At 45.8% G+C, this 22,052-nt stretch overlaps 1 protein-coding gene across 6 annotated transcripts; it reads right to left on the bottom strand.

Moving 5' to 3' along the window:
• Nucleotides 1-5,583: 5,583 nt before the first annotated feature.
• On the bottom strand, nucleotides 5,584-19,688 carry PTHLH (parathyroid hormone like hormone). 6 transcript variants are annotated; one of them, XM_042795404.1, is made up of 5 exons: nucleotides 19,657-19,688; nucleotides 18,822-18,918; nucleotides 16,053-16,175; nucleotides 9,998-10,420; nucleotides 5,865-6,042 (listed from the first exon to the last, which is right to left on the bottom strand). In XM_042795404.1, exons 3-5 carry the CDS (start codon nucleotides 16,151-16,153, stop codon nucleotides 6,033-6,035), a joined length of 534 nt encoding a protein of 177 aa, XP_042651338.1. In that variant the 5' UTR covers nucleotides 16,154-16,175; nucleotides 18,822-18,918; nucleotides 19,657-19,688; the 3' UTR covers nucleotides 5,865-6,032. The 6 variants fall into 6 exon arrangements, with proteins under 6 accessions (XP_042651337.1, XP_042651338.1, XP_042651339.1 ...); XM_042795403.1 differs by lacking the exon at nucleotides 19,657-19,688 and having other exon boundaries at nucleotides 5,584-6,042; nucleotides 18,822-19,057; XM_042795405.1 differs by lacking the exons at nucleotides 18,822-18,918; nucleotides 19,657-19,688 and adding an exon at nucleotides 17,378-17,397.
• Between the last annotated feature and the right edge of the window lie 2,364 nt (nucleotides 19,689-22,052).

Raw genomic sequence — 22,052 nt, 5'->3', positions numbered from 1 at the left:
AATGTATCAGAGTAGGTCGCCTTCAATCCTCCAGTGTAACGACAGAATGGAAAATGGAAAACTCGGCTTACAAGGTGGGATACTCTTTCCTTTTGTCATGACCTAGTTTTCTGTTTGAGTGATCCAGATCTTACAAAATATAGTTCTAATGTCATTAACCCACACCAATCCCTCCCACCTCTAACATGCTTGTACATGCACAGTCATGGCAAGAAAGGCCATACCAATATCTTGCTGCTAATGAAGGAGTCCCATTAGTGCATATCTAGAGCTTATCTTGTAGTTCCCCTGGGAAAAAAAAATCTCTTGAAATTTTCTGAAGTTTTCCTTAAGGGAAGCTTGTCCACAACATGTAGTGTGATCTTAAACACGCTTTCTAAAGTTCAAACGTGTAGTCTAGCGTAGCAGTGCACCCAGTAAGGTGCAGAGGATACTCACCTGCATTGTCAGAGAATGGGATCCAACTGCTGAAAAAGAACAATCCATGACATAGACATTGCAAACCACTCTGCTGGATCACTAACTCATCCGGAAGGAGAAGCATGGAGAGCGTTAGATCATAGGTATTTTCCACAGTAAATTAGTTAACATTAACTATAGGAAAAAATAATTTGTGAGGAGAACAGTCCAGGAAAGCAATTAAAAGAGAGGACTCTAGGGGGTATATATTCAAAAATAGTGTGGGAAGTTGTGTGAATAACTTCCACGGAAGTCAATGTCCAGAGAAGCATCATGATGGATGGATTATGAGAAACTCTTTAAGTGTGGTCACCTTTATCTGGGTGAAGACTGAAACCTATTACTTGCTGTCTGATGACTGTATTCATAGCTTGAGTGAAAGAATCAGGATAACCAACCATGGAAAAACAAAAACGAAAACCAAACCACAAAAAAAATCCCACAACAAAAACTGGGGAAACCTGGGCAGGGAGAGGGCAGGCTACACAATAATGTTTCACCTTTCTGCACCAAGCTTTCGGTAGAGCTCAGAACATTTTAGAAAAGTGGGCTAGCCTGACCCCATTTTGAATAATAACTAGCATAAAGAAGTGAAATTACTTTTCCAAGGAGTCCCAGTGCTCCTATTGTTAAAATTGGAGGCCAATGCATGCGCCTCTTTTCCGGCTTTGTTCTCGAAGCCCTTAGAAGAAACTGTTAGTGGTCTCAGTAGAGCACAAAATACATACTTTTTAATGAGTTGGTTGCTCACATGACCTGACGCCCCATGCTGATGGTTTCCATTTTATTATGGGAGGTATTGTGGTGTGGTGCTTAAAAGGTAATTTGTGCCTCCTGTACTTGTATCTATTTTGTAACTAAATAAAGACCTTTAGACTCCAGAGAAAGTATTCCAGTGCCTTTTCAGTAAATTGTGACCAAATAACAAAATGTTTTAAACTCTCAAAGACTGTAACTAAATGCAGCCAGCATTCCCCTACTTTCTGAATTACTGCAGGAGAGCCAAATTCTTTGTGGTGGCTCAGGAGATCAAGGGCACTTACTCATAAGTGAACACGCATGCTTACTACACTGTAGGTGCATTGTATTGGGAATAGTGCTGTCCACATGTTGAGATGGTGAATGCCTAAAACTAAGCCAAATAGTCCCTGTGCCTGAAATCCCTTCCTTGAGAGCATAGAGTCATTTCATAGTATAGGCGTAAAGTACATTGGCTTTTTTGTGTGTCTTGAATGCCAAATGAATGTCTGTATTTACAAAGGACCACGAAACAAACTCGGTGAGTGGAACTCTACTGTTAGTGAGCTGCTACTGCCAAGTTCACAGAGCCTAAAAAGGTCTGTTATTGAGGTCCAGTACAGGGTAGCTGTTGTGAAGAGCTGTCATCATTTGATGTCTCTTAACAGCTTTTAAGTTCTGTAGTAAACACGGTGACTACTTTAAAACCAGAGCAGCAGTAGGGTGCCAAAAGTAGGTTCCCCTTGGAGGTCTTGGGCAGTAACAACATTTCTGACTGTGTTAGCTGGATCTGAGAGGTGGGACAGCTGTTCAGTGCACTTCTGACTTAGTCCACCATCTCCTAGTATGACATCATGTCTTCATTTCTTTGTCATTCTGACTTATATTTAATCTCTCAAGCTGAAAACTTGTCAACTGTCTTTTATAAAATTTCAGCCAAAATAGTCATACCAATTTTAAATGCAAATCAAAGAAAACCCATCATATTATCCAAGTTAAAAATAATCTGGAAATTCTTCTGACAAACCCTAGCACCTTTGTGGCTCAGGAGAAAAAATGGAAAGTTGAAAGTAGGTCCTCTGCATTGGAAATGCTCTTTTATCACCTTGAAGAACATGTGTCCATGCTGTAACCCCCTGAAAAATCTCACTAATTTTATGAAAGATCCTTTATCAGCAAAAGCCTTCGTCGCTGATCATGGCCCAACTCCTGTGCATGACTGGACTTTGAGCACACATCCCTGACTGAACAACCAAAGCTACCCCACCACCCTCCAGCTCCTGTGTTTCCCCAGGAGCACGTGTCTGGGCAGGCTCTGAGGCTATGAGGGCAAAGGCAGACTTTCTCCACAATGCCTGCTTAGCCAGGAGATTGGGAAAAGGCACTGGGATAGGGCAATGTAAAACAACAGTCAGGAGGAATGCGCCTTTTCACCATGTTTCTCTGGTTGGTTTTCCTGTTGTCAGGTGGGTAGAGAGCAGGAGGAAGGTGGTGTGGCTGCTGAGGGGGGAGCATAACCTGCCAGAAGAAAATCTGGGATGAAGAGCTTGGAGAAACACAAGATCAGTGACTGTGAGCCAGGATGTGGAGACAGGTCTTGCTGAGCCAGGAAGCTGGCGTGGGTGAGGTGAGGTCAGGGATTAGCTGGCCAAAGAGGAACAGAGATGGAGTATTGCTGGGCGTGGTGGGGACCAGGAGAAGCAGACCTGAAAGGACTTGGGGTGTGGGAGAGGGAAGGAGGAGTGAGTAGATGGATGGTGACAGACGTGGTGGGAGCAGAAACAGTGAGCCAAAGGAGAGCACAGGGCAGCTGATGTTAGACAGAAAGACAAGAGTTGGATTTTGGTTTCAGCAGAGGAGAAGGAATGAGGCAAGGATGGGGAAGAAGAGGTGGGAGGAGAGATATGGAGGAGAAAAGAGGTGGCAGAATTAAGAAGTGTGCCATCTGATTGTGTAATCCTAGCTCTGGCTGTAATATGGGAGCAAAGAGGCCAAATGAAAGTTGCACGAGCAACCTGCCTTCTGGTACTTCCAAACTCTTGGAGTGCCTCTTACCATAATGCTGCCCATTTTAGGCATGTCTAGGTGTGCACATGTGCCAAGTAGAACATCAAGTGGGCAGACACACATGAATGTAGAAGTTCAGTCTTCCAAGAGGTCATACAATGCAAAGGTTGAAGCTCCAGCACCATTTTTTTCCCCACTTACATTTGACATCGCGTATATCAGCAAATATCAGGATAAGTCCTGATTACCACAGAGTCTTTGAGACAGGTTGAATCATTTGGATTGAACTGTCATCTCTGGAAGATCCTAGCCTCCACAGTTAGGAAGGCAAAGCTGCTGCGGTTTGTGTCAGAAATAGGGGTCTTCAGGATTCATTTTCCTGTAAAGCTGAGAGCTCAAAAAACTTTCATTCAGCTTTGCAGAGTTAAACCCAACAGTCCACAGCAGTAGTTTTCAAACCATAGTCTGTGAATCACAGGATCCGTGGACAGCCTTTTAAAAGTCTTGTGTAAAGGTCTTTAAGAAAAACAGGTCTTTTGCTTAAATTTGCTACAATCGCAAATTTTACATATAGAAACTAGGAAAAAAATTACAAGTCCTTAATGGACAGAGTAAAGATATGGGGGAGATGAGAGGCATTTCAAAATCTGGCCTCCTCTTATGAAGTGGCCAGTTCTATGGAGCCAAGGTTTAGGGTTTGGGTGTATGGTTTTATTTTGTACTGTTTGGGCCCCATGTCTGCCGAGAATCATTCTTTCTGATGAAGATAAATTGCCTTTGCCCACTGTAGTTTTAGGTTTTAGTTCCAGCTGGGATATGCTGGTAATCCTGAGATACAAAATCATCTGAATATATTGCAGTTAACTTCAGTTGTATAAATCCAAGCATTAGCTGGATACTATAAATAGACAGGATGTGCAAGGAGGCCAAGTTGAAAATGTGCAGGAACCATGCCTTTTTCTTTAATGCAACCCTGAAGTTGTGCTACATTTCATCATGTATAATATTTTTCATCTGAAAAGGAAACAATATGCATGTGCTTTATGGCTGTAGTAATTAACTGGACATAATGAAGCGTTGGATTTCACACTTTGGCAAAGTGGATGAGGGAGGATGGGTAAGTTTTTCTCAAATCTTCTTGCTTTTAGTGCTTTCTTGGAGGTAGTTTTCTACAAGATTGGGTAGAGAGCAGAAATACATCTGGTTTATATTATACAATGGCTGTACTTCGGCAATGGGAAAAGATGGCACTTAAGAAAAAAGAAGAATAAAAAACAAAAGTTTGGCAACTACAGAATGGAGGAACAATTACAAGAACTATCTTAAAATTCCCAGGATTTGTAATTTATTTTTCCATGCTTGCATTTTTCTGATGTTGCTGATGTTAAAGGAGTGAGACAGAGGAAATTCAGTAGGATTTTGCAAAGTACAGATATGTCCGTGAAACAATCTCCTTTATTCAGGTTGCCCCCACAGCAGCTGCTGCGATTAACATGTGGGTGGTAGCGAAAGGGAGAGGAAGCAGGACTCATATGTTCACTTTAAAAAAAGTGATAGATCATAATTTTTTTTTCTGTTGCTTTCTCAGCCAGTGGCCATGAAGTAACAAAGGCGGTCTCCCCCTTAACTGCGATTATCTATGGGTATAAGGCAGAAACAAAATTAATGCAGATGTTTTTTGGAAACAAAGCCATGTGAGGCATCTCTGTGATGGGAGAGAGGCAAAGTTATTCACGTAATGCAGCAGTACCCAGTGATGTGTGACCTACTGCAGTTTCTATTTTTTCTTTCCTTTATATAATCGCCCAGGAAACGCTTTTTTCCCTCGCCCTGTGTCAACATAAGGTGGTTGCAAAGTACGAAGAGCTGCGACTCTACTCATGTGGTAGACATTTGCATCTTTGAGGAAAGTTGGTGGGAGCTGAGGATGCTGAGCATCTGTCTGTTTTTGAACGAGGCTGTGGGGTGTGACATGTGAGCACCTTCCAAGAGTGTAGTAAGTGACGCAGCCCCTGGGGCTGCTTTTCACATCCTCTCGTTTGGAGAGCACAAGGCTTCAGCCTTTGCAGGGCTGGGGGCTGGGAAGGTTGAGAATTGTACTTTCCCTGCAGCGGGGTCGGGCAGTACCCCCAGGTTGTTCAGCAACTTAGCCGCCCTGAAATAGAGCACTGGAACAAAATATGGTCTGAGTGATTTTTAAGTAAAAGCTAATGTGAAAATGTGGGAGTTTGAACCAATGTAAACACATTAAATTTAAAACGATTTTCGAATGTAGTAAAGAAAAAAAATAGTGTTCCTGCTCTTGAAACTCCTAAAGGACACATTTTTCCCTCTGAGTCATGATTTAATTAGATTATATTTTATTAGACATTCTTTACAAATTTTAAAATACTGCTATTATACATGCACAAAGGAAAATCAGTTTGAACAATTGTATGTAGGCATTCACTGAAGTCAACAACAAAACAGGAACATTTTATGTCAGTTATCAATGTACTCGATATGTATATCTAAAGTGCATTATGTTACAAAAAATATAGAAAGTCAGCAGCACCAAGATACGTTCACAAAATAAATACACCGGTCAACAAAATAAATTATGGTAAATGTGACAATAATAATTGTCTTAGCCTTAGCAAAAAAAAAAAAAAAAAAAAAAAAAGAAAATTCACAATAACCAAATGTGCAGTTTCAGAGAGCAATGGGGGGAAAAGGTTTTATTCTGAGCATTTACAATATTTACAGGTAATAAATATTTTAATACTTCCCATACGTTCACTATTACAGAATACTGCAATATGTCTTCCAAAAATTTCTTGCTGAAAATATCAGCGCCTCCTGAAAAGACAAAAAGGACAGAAAAAATAGAAAAATTAATTTTCACTTCAAATACATGGACATAAAATTAATAGCAAGAGTACCACAGACTATAACAGGTATGCCTTGCTAGTAAACACTTGTAGTAATCGGGCCTGTTTAACAATGCTACAGCTTTGGGCATCTTTTCAAGACCTCTAGGATATTTTCTTCGGTGCATCTCATCTAGCAGTATGAAGACCTGCAGCCTGTCGCAACACTGAGTCCGCCTATTCTGCTGTATTGTACACTCAGAGAAATAGGAAGGGGCTGTAGTTTTCTTTAGAGCCTTAGGCAAGAAGATTCCTGAGTCCTACAGACAGAAGAATAGTACCAACCTATAAGAAATATGCCAAGTGCTAAAAAGAAAAAAATACAGTTGGAGAAATGAGAAACTTGGTTTCAATATCAGAAGTAGAAAGTCCTTGTTGAACACTGTGGCGATCATGCCCCTGCTGCCTTAAGCGCTTGGGTGTGATGCCAGGCTTCTGAGTAGAACAGTCTCAGGGCGCTTATTTGCTCTATCTGCCCTACTGATGGACCACCTGCTAGATAAGGCTCTGTACAGCTTAGAGGTATATATTTCTGGGGTGTCATGTACACGAGTATATGCAGTAGCCATGCAGTTAAAGGCTGCTCAGGTCTTGAGGTGAACAGACCCTTGACAGTGTGAAAGACTATAATCCTGAACCTTCCCCTCTGTCAGCCAGAGAGCTGGATCCTGAAAGAAAACGAGCATCTCCTCCTGTTAAGCTCTGACTCCTGTTGCATTCAGTCCAAGCTGAAACAGGCAGCTGTATTGCAGTCCTGAGGTTTGGGAGTTTTCTGAGGGATGCTGGCAGCCCGGTGTGCACTCTCTACTCCTCCCTTCCTTGTGAAGGCATGAGGACAAATGCAGCAAATAGCCTGCTCCTATCCTCTCAGTATACCACTTATACTACAGTATTATCTTAGGTTACTTAGCAGTGCTGCAGGAAATGCTGAAGGGTTGGGTTGGGCTTTTTTTCCTTTCTGTGCCTGTGAACGGCACAGCTCTGTAATGCACGTTGGTTCCCTGGGAAACAGCTACAGGGTGGAATGTGAAGCTATAGGATGGAGAGGGATACGCTGTGTTGCTGGACTGATCACCGAAGCCACGGGTAGCATTCCACATGGCAGACGTGTGTGGGCGTGAGACACAGAAAAAAGCAAATCCTTGAGAGTTTAAGAGGGGGGGGGCGGCTATGTGCACATTGAAAGCGAGACCACATTTAAGAGGGAGTTTACTCATTTGAAAGGTTTCTTAGGAAATTAGGTAATAACAGTTTAATTGAATTGCAAAGGGAATACAGTTGCAATGTCCATGAGAAAGAATGTTTTAAGTGCCTGGAATGGAAATGCTAGAATGAAACTCCTTAATAATTAACTAGTAATACTAGGGCGTATTCAGGCTGTATTACAATATGTGTAATAATGGCGCACAAATCATACAACATGACTGTATATGTGTGTCTGCCCTACACAGGCCTATGTTTAAGAGGGTGACATTTTCAATTTGTCTTGGATTTTAGGCTTTGTTTCAAAATTTAAGCTAAGCCACATATTGACAATAGGCTCTGTACTAATGACTACTTGCATGCTGCTTTCTGTAATTTGGTCCCAGATTTTGCAAGATTGGTTTCTTTTATGAGATATTTCCCATAGTAAGTCAAAAGATCTAGAGAGCACATTGTTTTTGGTCTTTTTTCTGACCTAAACTCAAAATTTTGGGATCAAGGTTGGGCACAGGGAACTGGTATGAGGATTTTAATTCAGTGTGTTGAGCAGAAAAGAAGCATAAAGATACAGTGAAAAGCATGTTTAAAGTTTATCTTTGCACTTTCTTGACATTCATCCACGATGCTTCTCCTAAGCTGCAGCTAGCCTTATGGGTGCTACAAAAGCAGCTTCACCTGGCGTAGCATACGGAAATCCTGTCTGCACACACCTTCCTTGCCCTCCACCAGCAGATAAAGTAGAAGCTCCTGATTTAGCTCAGTACAGCTGAGGAATCAACCTCACTCAGATGTGGTCATCCCTCCATCTAAAATGTGCTTGTCCGCTTTGTGCCAATGACCACACTGACAACTTCATTGAACCTGACTCCCCCTGTCTAAATTACATGTCAGGGAGTTGGGACCTGCTCTCATTTAAAGTTTAGAAATTACAACTTTCGCCAGCCTACTAGGATAACTACAAGTTCATATACTCACAGTTTCTTAAGAGCTGAACCAACACACTATGCTCTGTACTTGTGAAGGAGGAATTTAGATTTCCTGTTTTATGGCTTCTCTTTGTTTAGTCATCTTCAATTAAGTATCTAAAATAGAGGTCCTCTTTAGGAATCTGTTTCTTGCTCTGCAGAAATACTGCATCTTGGGCAATAGTATCAGTAAGGTAAAGCTAGACTCCTTCAGCAGTCTGGACTGCACAGCAAAGCTGACTGCCTTCAGCCATCCAACCGTACTGGAAACAGGCTGAACTAGGAAAATCAACAGGGTTGTACCTTTATTTCTCTTACATATCCCACTGGATATACAACCAAAGACAGAGGAGTAAGAAAAAGAAATAACAGTTGAAATGCCCTAGGAAGTTTTTTCTCTACAGTCAAGATTTCTATGTGCCAAAGACTAATGTTTCTTGGGCACCACAGTTCCTTAATATTTGTTGAAGCATCAGGCATCTGCTGACCAGAGTCCCAGAGCACGTATTTCCTAAGGTGCTGAGACAAACCAGCCTCTCCTACTTCACTGCTGACTGTTACAGCCATGCTAACTGGTTTGTGGTCTGGGACACTGAATTCCTAGTCCCAAATGCCAGTAACTCCTGTAGATACCAGCAGAAGTTGAGGTGATGGAGTATGTTGCAAACTGTGGCCTGTAAAGCTTAACCCAAGACTGGATTTTAGTCAGTCTCACAGCTGGTGTCTCTAAGGGATTTACTGTGAGCAAGTGGCACTTCTCTTACGTCTCTACTCTGCCAAAGTGAAGGGGAAGAGGACAGAAGAGGGTGCCTTTTTTTGCTGTTGAAAATGCAAACATTTGAGGAGAACTGAGGAGTAAACTCCTTGGCTTTGTCTGCAAGTTTTCAGACTTCTACTTAAGCTGAGATGACTGCAAGTGGATGAATCAATTGGGGCACCTAGGCTAAAGCCTTCAGCTTGCCACTGCCCTGAAAATGCTTCATTGTCATACATGAGGGAAGCACGTCTCTCTCCAAAAGCAATGCTCAACATTTTTCAGCAGCAACGTAATTGTTTCACGAGCTGGCAAAAAGATGGAGCTGAATTAAAAAGTCCTAATGGCAGGGAAAATTTTATGGTGAAAGGCTGGTCTGCGTTGTTTGCAGATATTACTAAGAGAGAAATTTTCCGTGTTCTCCCCTAAGGTTAAACAGTAAAATAAAAAACTGTAAAGTAAGGGTAGGAAAGTTGCCAAAAAGGGGAGGCGTTGAGAGGGAGGAAAGAAAACTTCACCATTTTATAGATGCAGAGACTTAAATAAAACTCAGAGCTTTCAATCTGCTGAGGCCCAAGTGTGGGACCAAGATCTGACATGAGAGACACTATGGTTAAAACAGGAAAGGAAATTTTAATGGCTATGATGTGCTTTCTTTTTGCAGAAATAACTTTATTTACTACTCACGCAGCTTCAAGAAGCTCAATTTGGCAATAAGTGGCTTACCTGGATTGTTTGTCACAGGAAAGGAAGACTTTGTCACCAGTGCAAAGTGGAAAGGGTACATGCTTACCTCCAGAAAGCACCTGAGATTGTGCACTGCTTGAAAAGCCATGACCCAGTTTTGAGCATAAAGGTGTGCTGTTACTCCAGGTTTGAGTGAGGCCTTGGCCTCTCACACCAAAGGATAACAATTTCAGTAAATATATGGTGTGCCCCCCAAAAGGATATATCAGAATTACCTTAAAGTGTGATAATGTGTAGTAACAGAGTTGTCCAAGAGTGGGCTCTCGGTCACACTGCTTCCATACATGCCAGAATTTAGCCAAGCTGAGCGGGCTCGTCTCTTCTTCTTCTCTTGTTCCTTACGTTTTCCAGGCTTTGCTTTCTTTTTCTTCCCTGAAACCTTCAGGGGCTGCTCCTTGTAGGTCTGTGATTTGTTTGTCTCCTGAGTTAGGTATCTGCCCTCATCTTCACTACCAAATCGGACAGGGTAGTTCTTCGTGTTGGTAGCAGGCTTAGGGTTAGGTGAAACCTCAGAAGTTGCACGGATTTCTGCAGTGTTGACACCTTCAATTAAATTTTGAAGGAATATTCTTCTTCTTAAGTCTTGGATTGACTTGCCCTTGTCATGCAATAACTGGTGCTCTGATACAGCCCGTTTGCTAAAGGAAGAGAAGAGGGGAGGGGGAAAAAATCATTTAGGATTTGGTTATTGCCCAGTGCTTGGCAGAGCTCCTCTCTCCTCTGGCAGCAGTGGCCACAGGGACTGTGTACCAGCTCCCAGGCTTGGGGACGTCCAGTTAAGTCAGACTGCTGGAGCAAGTCCTGCTTCTCAGAGTAGCTGCTCCCTACAGAGAAGGGAGAGACCTAAAGCGAGTAATAATTCTCAGCTGACCAACCACACACCACTGGACCTGGAGTTGGATTAGTCACAGCTCTGTTCTAGGAAAGCATTGCAACCCTTAATATATCACACTTCAGGCAGTAAAAGCAGGAAGGCACTTGTCAGAGATAGGAAAACTAAAGGGTCAGTAATGGAGCACTGTGGTCAAAGAAGAGAGGCAATAACAAGTACTCGTGCTGAAGCCGGAAGCAGTGTTTATACAGCACCATTCTAATAATTTTCTTCTGCTCAGTCATGTACTTCAAAAACATAAATAATTACATCAAAGTGCATTTCATTTCTAAATTTAAGTAAGCACAATTGCAGGAACATAATGGAAAAATGTTTTCATTCGGGTGCCTAAAACATAGGCACTTCAGTCCCTAATGAGCTATCCAGAGAGGCAGCCTGAGCATCAGCAGAGATGAGCCTCAGCCACTCCTGTTGATTTTACCACTTGGCCACTTGTGCCTTATTATGGTTTTAGAAGCCTTTCTAGTATTCCTTTAAGCGTGAACTTTTGGGGCCGATTTTCTTGTCTGCTGTGCTCTCTGAGTTTTACACTAGTCCTCTTCACTGGATCTTCTTCAAGAGCATCCTGGCTTGTTTGAGTGGGCCTCTCTGGTACTTTTCCAGAGTTCATGACCTTTTGGTTCACTAACCTCTGTCTTGTTTCTGAGAAACTGGGAGATGGTTAGCTCTCTGTCTTTTAGAGATGTTGTACTGGCAAAGAAGGTACAAAACATCTGAGGAAAGAAGATACAAGTGGCACCTGGATAATAAATAACCATGAGAAAATACATGCTTTTTCCTTGATGTGGGATAGACGCACAGCTGCTCTGTGAACCACAGAAAGAGTGCAAGCTGGGATTTTAGCTGCGTTCCCATGAATGTTATAATACGGTTTATCCTTCCAATTGTCCTACTTCGATGTGCAGAGATTGGCTATGTATCCTCTCATCTTGCATCAGGGTACTGCATGTGACCGGGTTCTTACTGGCCAAAGAAAATGAATTCACTGCCTTGCCTGTCGTATAATCATTGGATCAGTTAGCTGGATGAGAAGTTGTTTCTGCATGTGGGTGAAAAACACATAACTGCGAGTGAATATTCCTTCCTTCAGACCCATACCTAATTATCTTGCTACGTTACCAGGTTTCAAAATGTGGTGGACAAAGACAGTATGCTGAATGACTGGGAGCATTCTGCAATTTATCTTTCCCAGTCCCTTCAGCCAAACTCCTTAGATTTGTGATTTAATCAACAATAGTTACTGGAAATTGGCAACTTCAAGTAGCATTGCTTTAAGAGTATCCCCCTCACTTTTTGTCTTTGTAGAGCTGTGGTTTTTGAGTATTGGGTTCAAGTGATACTGTATCTCTATTATTCAGTGTAAAATTCAATCAGCAGCTTTCCCTCATTCCACAATGAGACTGATAGATGACTGTTGTTTTTCCATGCAGCCATACAGTAGGGATTCTTGCTCAAAATCAGGCCTAGATATGCTCAGGTTTGTGAACACGCATTTGACCAAATGCTGTCTATGTTTTAAGTGTCCCAAAATCAGCTTTGGATGACTTCAGGGTGTAGGGCAAATATTTGATACCCTTCAACTCAATGTCCTTAAGCAAAAATGCAATGTGATAATACTGAGCTGAACCCACATTGTTTCTTTCTCATCAGTGCAGCTGTGACCATTAGCACAAGCTCAAGATCTCCCCCAGGAGAATTTTTTTGACCAGTGTGCTCCCTGAAGCTCTCCAATAGCCATCTCTTAACAACATTCTCATTAAGGTCAGTCTGATTTGCAAGTTTGCTAATAAAACTAGCACCTTGGACTCCTCTGAGTGGCATACTCCTGTGCTGCTTGTCAAGCCGTCCATTGTGGCTCACGTTACATTCCTAGCTTCAGTCATCTATTTTCCCAGGATATTTGCATGGGAAATGCAGTTCTCCTTTCAGTCTTCTGGTTTATAAAAAAGCATACAAAATCTCAGTGCTTTACTGAGTCTAAACCAGTGTGTCTCGTGTGATGAGCAAAGCTTTCCTACTGCTTCTTGTAAACTACCAAAGATAATTCCTTTTATCACAGTCAACCTAAAGCTGCCTTAATCCTGTAATGTGTATTTGGTCAATTTACCCACTGTGACAAAATCTCGAATCTCTAAAGCCTGTTATTAAAGTGCTCTTGATTGAAAAGCTATTCCATTTTACAGAGATGAAACCTAAGGATTTGGTTCCAGTACACACAAGGCAGTCAAAGAGCATTTCAAGGTCTACATCTTGAATGAGTATGCATTTCCAAAATATTGCGGGGATTGACGTGTGAGGGGTTAGTGTGCCAAAGAGGGTGGGTTTCTGTTTAAATGTCTGTATGATATTTAGCATCAAGTCTGGCCCCAAATAACATTCTGCTATTCCAGATGATTGTATAACATTACATAGTGTTACTTTTCACATGACTTTCATTACTCAGCCAGACTTAAGGATTACGTTTTGCCTACCAACTTCCTTTGTATGCTCTAGATCAAAAATCTCCTTAAAACAGAGAAGATGTGGTAGATACGTATCTCTTTGACCTTCTGCCTCCTTCTGCCTCAGTTATTCAAACATCTCCTATGTTTGTAAATCAGGGAAAAACACTTGCCCAAGAAGGCTGATGTAAGATGTGCTTCATAATGGAGATATCAACAGTATCTCACCCCCACGCACAGAGTAGGAAGGCAATGGAAATTGGAATGATTGCATTCACATATTGGGTACGATATGTAAAAAAATCTTAGGCTGTTAGGGTTAAGATGACCCACTAGAGGTCCCTTCCAGCCTTCTATAAAATGCACCTCTCATTCAAGGAAAAAGACTGTACCCAAACCAAGTGCAGTAAATGCTAAGCTTACATGTGGTAGGCACTTTTGAGAGAAGGATGTTGATGGTTTGTATTTGCCCGGTGTCCAAACGAATTACTGTATTCAAGCACACTATGCACTTAATGTCTCATTATGGGGAAAACAGTAGAAATCTATGACTTGTGACTATCCTGACTTCATGTACAGATAAGCTGTTCTTTTCAGGCACATTCCTTCTTCATTTTTTTTTCTTTCCCTAGATATCCAGCATCACTGTGAGGCAACATTCTTCAAGCGACAACTTTCTGTCTCAGAGAGTTGCTCTTATTTAACCGTTATTATCCTTGACTGTTCACATTGAGTCTGATCATAAGTTCAGCAAAATAACTGGAAAGGATTCAGCCAGCTCTCTGTCTGCATTTTGCAAGACTGTGTGCCCTTGTCACTGGCTCCAAAGGGAGTGAAAGCTGCTCAACCTATCTCAGGGTTAGGAAAAATATTTTGAACAGATCTGGGGACATGATGCTGCAGTGTCTGGGCACGCTGATAAAAATATCTAATTTCACTTTGAGGCATTACTGGGTTTCTCAGAAGTTCTTTAGCAGCTAAAGCATTTCTATAACAAATAATATGTCTGGCAATCTTTTCTTGGTACAATTTGCTATTGCTTTCCATGGGAGATTTGCCTCAGTAAAGTCTGTAGAACCAGGCCTATGTCATTTTGATTATTTTTGCATGGTTATAATAATGTGCTTCAGTATTTCATCCGTTATTGGTTTAAACCTTTGACTGAAAAAAAACATCTCTAGGCTTAAGTGAGTTATTAACCATTAACTCTAGGAATGGTTTGTGGTGATATTAAAACAGGACACATGTTTGAGTGTGGTGTCTGTGTTTGTGCTGTACCCACAAACAAAACTACGTGAATGCCACTAACTGACAGCTGACTGGTTTCTTGTGTGTGTTTTACATGCCATAGCAAAGAGGGAGCTGAGAAATGGATTTTGACTATTTAACTTCCACTTTTTCCCCCCCTGTCGGGATGGAATACGGATGTTGGGAAGATGTCTAATCCTGACCTTTAAAGACAAGTGATAGATCAACGCTAACTTCAAAAAGAGAGTATTTCTTAGCAAATCTAACTTTCAAAAAAAAAAAAAAAGACACCAAAAAACACCCCCAAAAAACCCAAAACCCCAACACCAAACGAACAAACAAAAAACTCAAAAACAAAACCAAAGAAAAAATGGCTTAGATCCATTTCAGAGTTTCCTAGCCAAGAAAATAGCAGCATTTGACTGTACTTCAATTATTTTCATTTGTTATTTCTGAAACTAAAGTTTGGATCCTCTATATCCAAATAGAAGGAAATTATCTCAAATGAAAGAAATAGCTCAACAATGATTTGCAGGAGTACAAACTAGCTAAGCATTAATGGACTGGGAAGAATACACTGTAGCAATAACATGTTCAACACAATTTGCTGTAGGAGATTTGTAATAGCTCTCTGCCTGGTGCCAAAACTTAGGTGTGTCTGAAGTCACTTCACCTGGGGGATTTTTTTTGTTGCTTAAATGGCAGAGGAAGTGCTATTTGGAGATCTTGTCCTTATGTATGTAATAAAACATTTACAAGGAAACCCATCTGAATTTGTTTGCTGTGTCATGTTTCCCTATAAGTTGTGACTGGATTTTCCAGCCCTCTTTCTCCAGTTTGATTTCCTTTTGAATTTAGCAACAATACAGTCCTCCACAGTATAACTGAGGTGTTTCTTCCTTAGGAAATCTGACGAAAGTCCAGTGAAAGCCAGTGAGTTAGATGTGCGAGACAGCTGCTCCTACATCAGCCCAGTGGCTTCTCTTCTGCACTTTGCGTAGGGGTATTAGTATAAACCGTGCTGATTATTTTGGAAGGAGCAAAGAGGTCATTTCCTGAACAGACTCTCTTAAGTTACATTATAATTTATCAAAAAACATGCTTCTGCCTCCAAGTCAGATACCGGACTCCCTTTGAATTTTTTTGATATTTTTTTTTGTGTGTGTGTGCTGAAATGGCAGAAATCCAAAGAAATTGTTCACTGCTTCAGTTTCATGATGGCCCTCGCTACCTCGTGTTCCTTTATCAATATTGGCTCCGTGCCAGTGCCGAAGAAGTCTATGTTCTTTAGCCTAAGAGACAGCAGTTTGACAGAACGGGATGGGATGCTCCCGACTCGCACCCACCCAGGGCGCGGAAAGGTGCGGGGGCACCGGCACATGCGGGGCCAGCGCGCAGCTGCATCGCCGCTCCCCTCGGAAGAAGAGACCCTCGGCTTTAATATCTCCTTCCCAAAAGCTTGGGAAGGCCAGCCAGCGGGAGAAGAGCCCCTTCCCTGCCCCCCAACGCCTTCCTCCTGGGGCTCAGGTGCCGCCGGGGAGCACCTGGGGCAGGTATCTCGGGGTCGCTCCGCTGCCGGCCGGGGGGGGGGGACCCGGCCACCTCCCGCCCCACCCGCACCGTCGCCGAAACGAGGGGGAAAAACCCCGAAACAAACCGAAGCAAACCAACAAACCAAGAGAAACTCACAGTCTGCGGCTGATCCCTTCCACCGATCTCCCGTAAGAGGGCACGGAATAACTCAGCAGAAACACGGCGAAACTCCACTGCTGGAAGAGTTTAGTGAACATTGTATCCTCCGGGTCTTAAAACCTGCAAGGAAAGGGAGATCAGTCCCGAGGGACACATGCGCCAGCGCCGTCCCCGAGCAGTCCCCGCTTTCGGCTCTACCAGCTCCGAGGCTGAGAGGGAAAAACAAACTTGCTGAGCTCCCGGCAGCGGCTCACTTCTTCCAAACTTCGCTCGCTCCGTCTCTCTCCCTTTCCTGCTGTCTGCCTCTCCCTCCCTCCCTCTCTCTCTGTCTCTCGCTGCCCGGAGACAAGATCTCTCTCAATAGTAGTTCAAAAAAAAAAAAAAAATAAATCACCTAGCTCGTATTTGAATTAGAGAGCGCGTCCATTTGTTTCCCTGAGCCCTGTTCAAATCCAGCCCGCTAAGCCGCTGTCTCGGAGCTTTATGTTACTGGAGAAGCCCTCTCTGCAGATATGGAAAGATTCCCAAAAGTCAGCTCAGCTACCCTCGTCTCTGTAAACACACGCGCGGCGACACACACAGACACACAGACACACAGATTCAGGCGGAGGGGCTGGGAGGAAGCGGGGGGGGAAATGCATCTATACATCTGCCTTTAAGTATACCTCTGCAAAAAAAAAAAAAAAAAAAAAATCTCAGGTTCACGTCCTCTGCTTCCGGAAAGTTGGGTCCCCAGCTGCGAGAAGGCGAAGGGAACCGGAGCCAAGAGCGCTGCCCGGCTGGCTGGGGAGCCGGAGGGGTCGGAGCGGAGCGGGCGCCCGGGGCGGCTCAGGGGCTGGGCGGCATGTTTGGCTCCGCAGGTTGCCTTGGCCCGGGGCCGGCCGCCTTCCCACGCCCCGGCTGCAGCCTCTGGGAGACCTGCGGGAGGACGGAGGGGTTTTGCAAAGAGATGGCGCCCTCGGAACATGTGCGGAGGGAGCGAGAGCCCGGGCGGGATACCCCCACGGCCAAAAAGGAGACTAGAAATCAGCACTTCCCGGGACCGGAATCAAAAAGGAGCGAAGAAAGGGAAACACCCGACAGCACATGCACTCAGCAGACCCTGAGGACTCCGTCCAAGCTCTTCGCATCTTCTACAGCCGGGCTCTCCTCTCTCTCTCTCTCTTTCCACCCCCCCCTTTTTGTGTTTACCCCTAGGTCGGCGTCTCCCCTCCCGCAGCACCGTGAAAAGGGCGATCCCCCCCATCAGTGGGGGCACTTTTTAGATCAAGCCCCAAAAGCTCAACCTGGGATCCTCGCCGCCTTTCCTTTCACACACCTACCGTTGTTCGTCGCAGTTCCCCTATTAGCTGGAGGGTTGATTCCTAATGATGTTAATTGTGCGCTAGTAAAGGGGAGGGGGGGGGGGGGTTGCTGAGGGGGAGGGCTGGGGGAAGGACTCGCAGTCTATGAACACAGGCGCTCCTGGCCAAAAAAGTAAATTAGTGGAAAGTTTTCTCCTCCTCTCCCTCTTTCGCCTTCCACTTCGCCCTCCGTCAATCTGGCCGGGGCGTTGCACATATGTGTCAGGTTGCGCTGCCGGGCGAGGCGGGCAGCGGAGCGGGGCTGCGGGGGGAGCGGGGGGCAGCCCCCCGCGCCCCACCGCCAGCCCCGCGGAGACACCACCACCACCCGCCCTATTTTTTTCCATCACGGAAAACACTTCTGTAAAAACCAAAGGTACCACAGTCCACCCCTTAATCCAGCCTGCGTGCTCAAGAAACTGCCGGCGGCTGGTGGGAAGAAAGGTACAGCGAGAAAGCCGAGGTGTGGTGGGGGGGGTGTGGGGGTGTGTGGGGGGTGTATTGGTGCCCCCCTTGCCCTCACCCCCAGGGCGGCTCTTCGAAGGGGGCCGGCTTGGCAAGGCAAGCTCCATCCCGGCGGCAGAGGATGGGCCCTGCCCGGGCGGGCGGTAACGAGCACCTGGGGCCGCCGGCTCCGTCCCGGCAGCCCCCCGGGACCCCTCACCCCTCCGCGGGACTCCGCGCCGAAACCTCCCCGGAGAGACCTGCTGCTGCCCCCCGGGTACGGAGGGGTGGCTGGTTTCTGACACAGGCAGCCTGATTTGCAGCAAGTGCTTTCCCAACAGCCCCACAAGCCGCAACAAAACACCGAGGTGTGCCGGCTTGGTTGCTCATTCTCACCCTCTCCTCGGATTAAGGAACGCTTTCTGGAGAAAGTTGAGGTGCAGAGCAAAGCATTTTTCTACCTGCAGGTTATTTTACGGTAAACGACACTTGCTGCCACAATTTAGAAGCCCAGGTGCTTAGCCAAATCTCATACCACACCACAGGCAAATAAAACCGAAAATATAAGATCTGAAATAGAAATCATGCTGCAAACATTAAATCCTTTATGCTGTAAATATATTCCCTGAACACCTGGTAGGCTATAAATTAAAATGTATAGCTAATAGGCTTCTTTGATTTACACTGCCCTTTCGACTAATTAAAAATAATTGTGAGATCCCCTGAAAAGAGCCCCCACACGCTCATAGGTCTATTGCTCATGTTAAAGGTAAGATGTCCATCAAATACTTTGAGAATTTCCTTTCCCCCAGAAATAAAGGAAAAAAACGACAACAACAACAACAAAAACTAACAAAAAAAAAACCCAACCCACAAAACCAACCAAAACCAAACCACCCCAGCCCTTACAGAGTCAGGAAGAATAAATCGCCTTTATAAACTTGGAATACTGAAATTTCTTCACAATTTATTACTTCACCTTTTCCTTGAGTTACAGCCCTCTGTGCCTCTCAGAGATCACCCTGGCCAACAGTGGTTGATCTTCTCAGCAATCGCTTCCAAAACTATGTTCTATCCTTAAGAAGAAGAAAACAAAACAAACAAACAAAAAAAAGTGAATAAATCAAAAAAGTAATACTTTTCAAAAGAAATCCAGCCCTACAGAGTTTTTATTCTGTCTGCAGCAGATTAATAATAAAGGGTGTGAAAAGCAGGTGCTTTTCTCCCTTGCTGCTCTTTTTATTATGAAGAACAGAAGCTTCTCCTAATATATATAGTGAGGGAGACCCTTCTCTATTGCTTTTATTGAAAAGACCAAACTTGTGACATCACTAACCACCTTCCTATGGCTGAGTTTGCCTCATCTCTGCCTCAGTGGGCTTGGAAAAAAAAAAAAAAAAAAAAAAAAAAAAAAGGGAGAGAGGGAGAAGAAAAAAAAAAAATACCACCCAACTATGGTTTTGCCAATATGGCAGGAACTGAGCAGTGCCAAACCCGTTTAGGAGACTTACTATCATATCATGATACCATGCCCTCCCCCTCGCCTCCCCTCCCACCCCATTCCCCCCCCCTCCTCGGAGACTGTTTGTCATCTGCAGCAACCGGCGCAGTGCTTTTTCTCCTGCCACCTATACAAATGCTTAACCCCTGAGCAAATTCCTCCTGGTACCTAGTCTCACCGCAAGCCTGAGCCCTCCTCCGTGCCAGGACGGGGGGAAAAAAAAAAAAAAAAACCTCTACCAGGGTTTAAACACACACACAAACACACCCCCCACCACCACCCTTCCCCGCAGGATGGAGCGGGGGATGCGCACCCGAGGAAGCGGCTCCCGGGGGGGACCCGCCGTCACCTGCAGCATCTCACCCCTCCGGCCCCGGTCGCTCCTCCCTGCCAGCTCCGGGTGTCCCCCGGCCCCGGAGGGGGGGAGCGAGGCGGGGTGTGTGTGTGTGTGTGTGAGGTGAGAGGATGAGGGTGGACGAGAGGAAGGACGAGAGGAGCGGCGCTTTGGCACAGGTGTGGGGACGGGAATCGCGCCGCCCGGCATGGCTCCGCGCATGGGGCACCACCCGGGCACTGCTGTCCCCGTGTCCCCGAGCGGGGAAAAGCCACAGTTTTATTCGGGTTTCACCTGCCGGGGCCTCGGCTGCTGCAGGGCTTCCCGCCAAGGCGAGGCGCTTGCGGCGGCTGGTTGTTTTCCCCCAGCCGGGACTGACCGGTCGTTTTGCAGGACCTGGAAAAAACTTCAGCCGCGGGGAGGGAAGGTAAAATCCTGTGTTTGCCTGTCTGGTCAAGCCCTCTCGGCCGCGACAAGGCAAACCTTATCACTTTAGGTTTTCTGCCTCCCTTTTCTTCCCTCTTCCCGCCTTAAAAGACAATGAGATTTTGGAGGGATGCCGCGCTTGGCTTCTGCCTCCTTTTTCCATACGTATAAACAGGCATAAATCAGCTTTCCTACGAGGAAGTTGACCTGGGAGCTTGGCTAGGAAGATAAGTCCCTGTTCCAGGTTTGGCACGTAGTTCCCGAGCGGGGAATAGGGCCAGGGGCTGCGGGAGGGTGGATGACCGGGTTCCCCCCCACCCCAGAATCCGTTCAGGAGCGAAACCTTCCCCTGGAGCAAAAGCCGACAAGTGGGACAGGTTCAGCTAACTGGGGAGGAGGTGTCACTGCAGCCTCAGAGAGGCAGAAGGAAATAATGACTAACCCCCCTCCCGGTGCTCAGAGACAAGGCTAAATCCTCAGCTCTGCAAACTTCCCATCCTTCACCTTTGTGAAGTTCCGCCTCTCCCTCCTCCCTCTTGTTTTATTCACAGTAAAGCATTTTCGTCATTTCTCCTCCCGGATTTCTATAACCTCAGTTGCACTCCTCCAGGTCTTCGGTTCAGACGGGGAGTTTAACCTCCCCAGCCTTCCCAGGGTGGAAAAAAATGGTGTTCAGCAAGAAAAACACAGGCGCGCTGACTGCTTGAGAGCCTGGCGGGGAAGGGAAGGGAGCGGCGGAGCAGCGATTGCTGGGCTCGTCCTGCGAGGACCAGAAATCCCCCGGGACTTGCACAACCCCTGTGATCTCGCAAGGTTCAAAGCCAGCGAGCGCAGCTCTCCGCAGGCGAGGTGCGAAGTCCCGGCGGCATTTTTTTTTTTTTTTTTTTTTTTTTTTTTTTTTTTTTCCCCAAAGCTCCCAGGGTGGTCTGGAGGGCAAGGCTATCAGGCGGCGAGCAGCAAGCGCGACTGCTCGCAGATTTAGGCAGACCTTCTAGAGCACGCTCCTCTGCCCGCAGCCCAGCCCCGCTGCGCTCTGCTGTCCCCTGCCCTCCTAAAGGTTGCCTTCTTCCCCTCCGGCTCTCCCGCGGCTGTCGGGGATGAGAAACTCCTTAATCCACGTCTGACGTGGTGTAATCTTCTATTTGGGTGAAAAGGCTGCCTGGGGGGGGGGGGGGGGGGTGGGGAAGAGAAAGCCTTTTTTTTTTTTTTTTTTTTTTTTTTTTTTTTTTTTTTCCCCCACCAGCCAGACCCAGACGTTTCGTGGCACTCCATCTGCGCACAGTAATCTCCTTTATTGAACAATGATAGGGTAGCTGAGCAGAGCTGCCTCTCCCACCCGAGGCGGCCGGAGCTCCCCGAGTTCAGCTATTGACACAATGCGCGGTTTATTTAGACAATATGCATTTAATTTAATGCGCTCGAGGAGAGGAAAAAAAAAAAAGAAAAGAAAAAAAGAAAAAAAAGCTGTGTGGAACTGCGGTGGGTTTTGCCAAATCTTCTGTCTGGTTCCTAGAATCCAGTAGACACCGAAAGGAGTAATTTTAAGATTTGAGGGCGAAGAGTCAGTTATTAATTCATAAAGCCTGCCCCTGCTATCTCTGGCCCCGCGGCTGGCACCCCGCGGCGGCGCAGGCGGCGGGGCCTGGCCGGGCTCCCGCGGGCGGCGGCGGCGGCGGCGGCGGGGCCGCCGAGCCCCAGTGAGCTGTCCATGGTGGCGCCGGGCCCCGGCCGCCCGCGCCGCCCGCCCGCCACCTGCCCCGGGCACGGCCCCCGCCCGGGCCCCCCGGGCACGGCCTAGGCCCCGGCCTCCACCCGGGCCCCCGGCCCCGGCCCAGGCCCCGGCCCCGGGCCCGGCCCCGGCCCGGGCCCCGGGCCCGGCGGGGCGCTGCCGCTGCCGCTGCCGGTGCCGGTGCCTCTCCGCCTGGGTGAGGAGTGGGAGCGCGGGCCGA

Source organism: Tyto alba, unplaced genomic scaffold, assembly GCF_018691265.1.
Source record: "Tyto alba isolate M040663 unplaced genomic scaffold, T.alba_DEE_v4.0 Super-Scaffold_21, whole genome shotgun sequence".
Classification (NCBI taxonomy): domain Eukaryota; kingdom Metazoa; phylum Chordata; class Aves; order Strigiformes; family Tytonidae; genus Tyto; species Tyto alba.
Note: the sequence above shows the minus strand (reverse complement) of the source record. Positions and strands in the feature narration are given on the sequence as shown.

What these genes read in the sequence shown, in the direction of transcription:
- PTHLH (XM_042795404.1), bottom strand. Translation starts at nt 16,153, where the DNA reads ATGTTCACTAAACTCTTCCAGCAGTGGAGTTTCGCCGTGTTTCTGCTG. An exon ending in GAAGGGATCAGCCGCAGACT is followed by an intron (nt 10,421 to 16,052) that starts GTGAGTTTCTCT and finishes CTCTTCCTTTAG; the next exon opens with CAAACGGGCTGTATCAGAGC.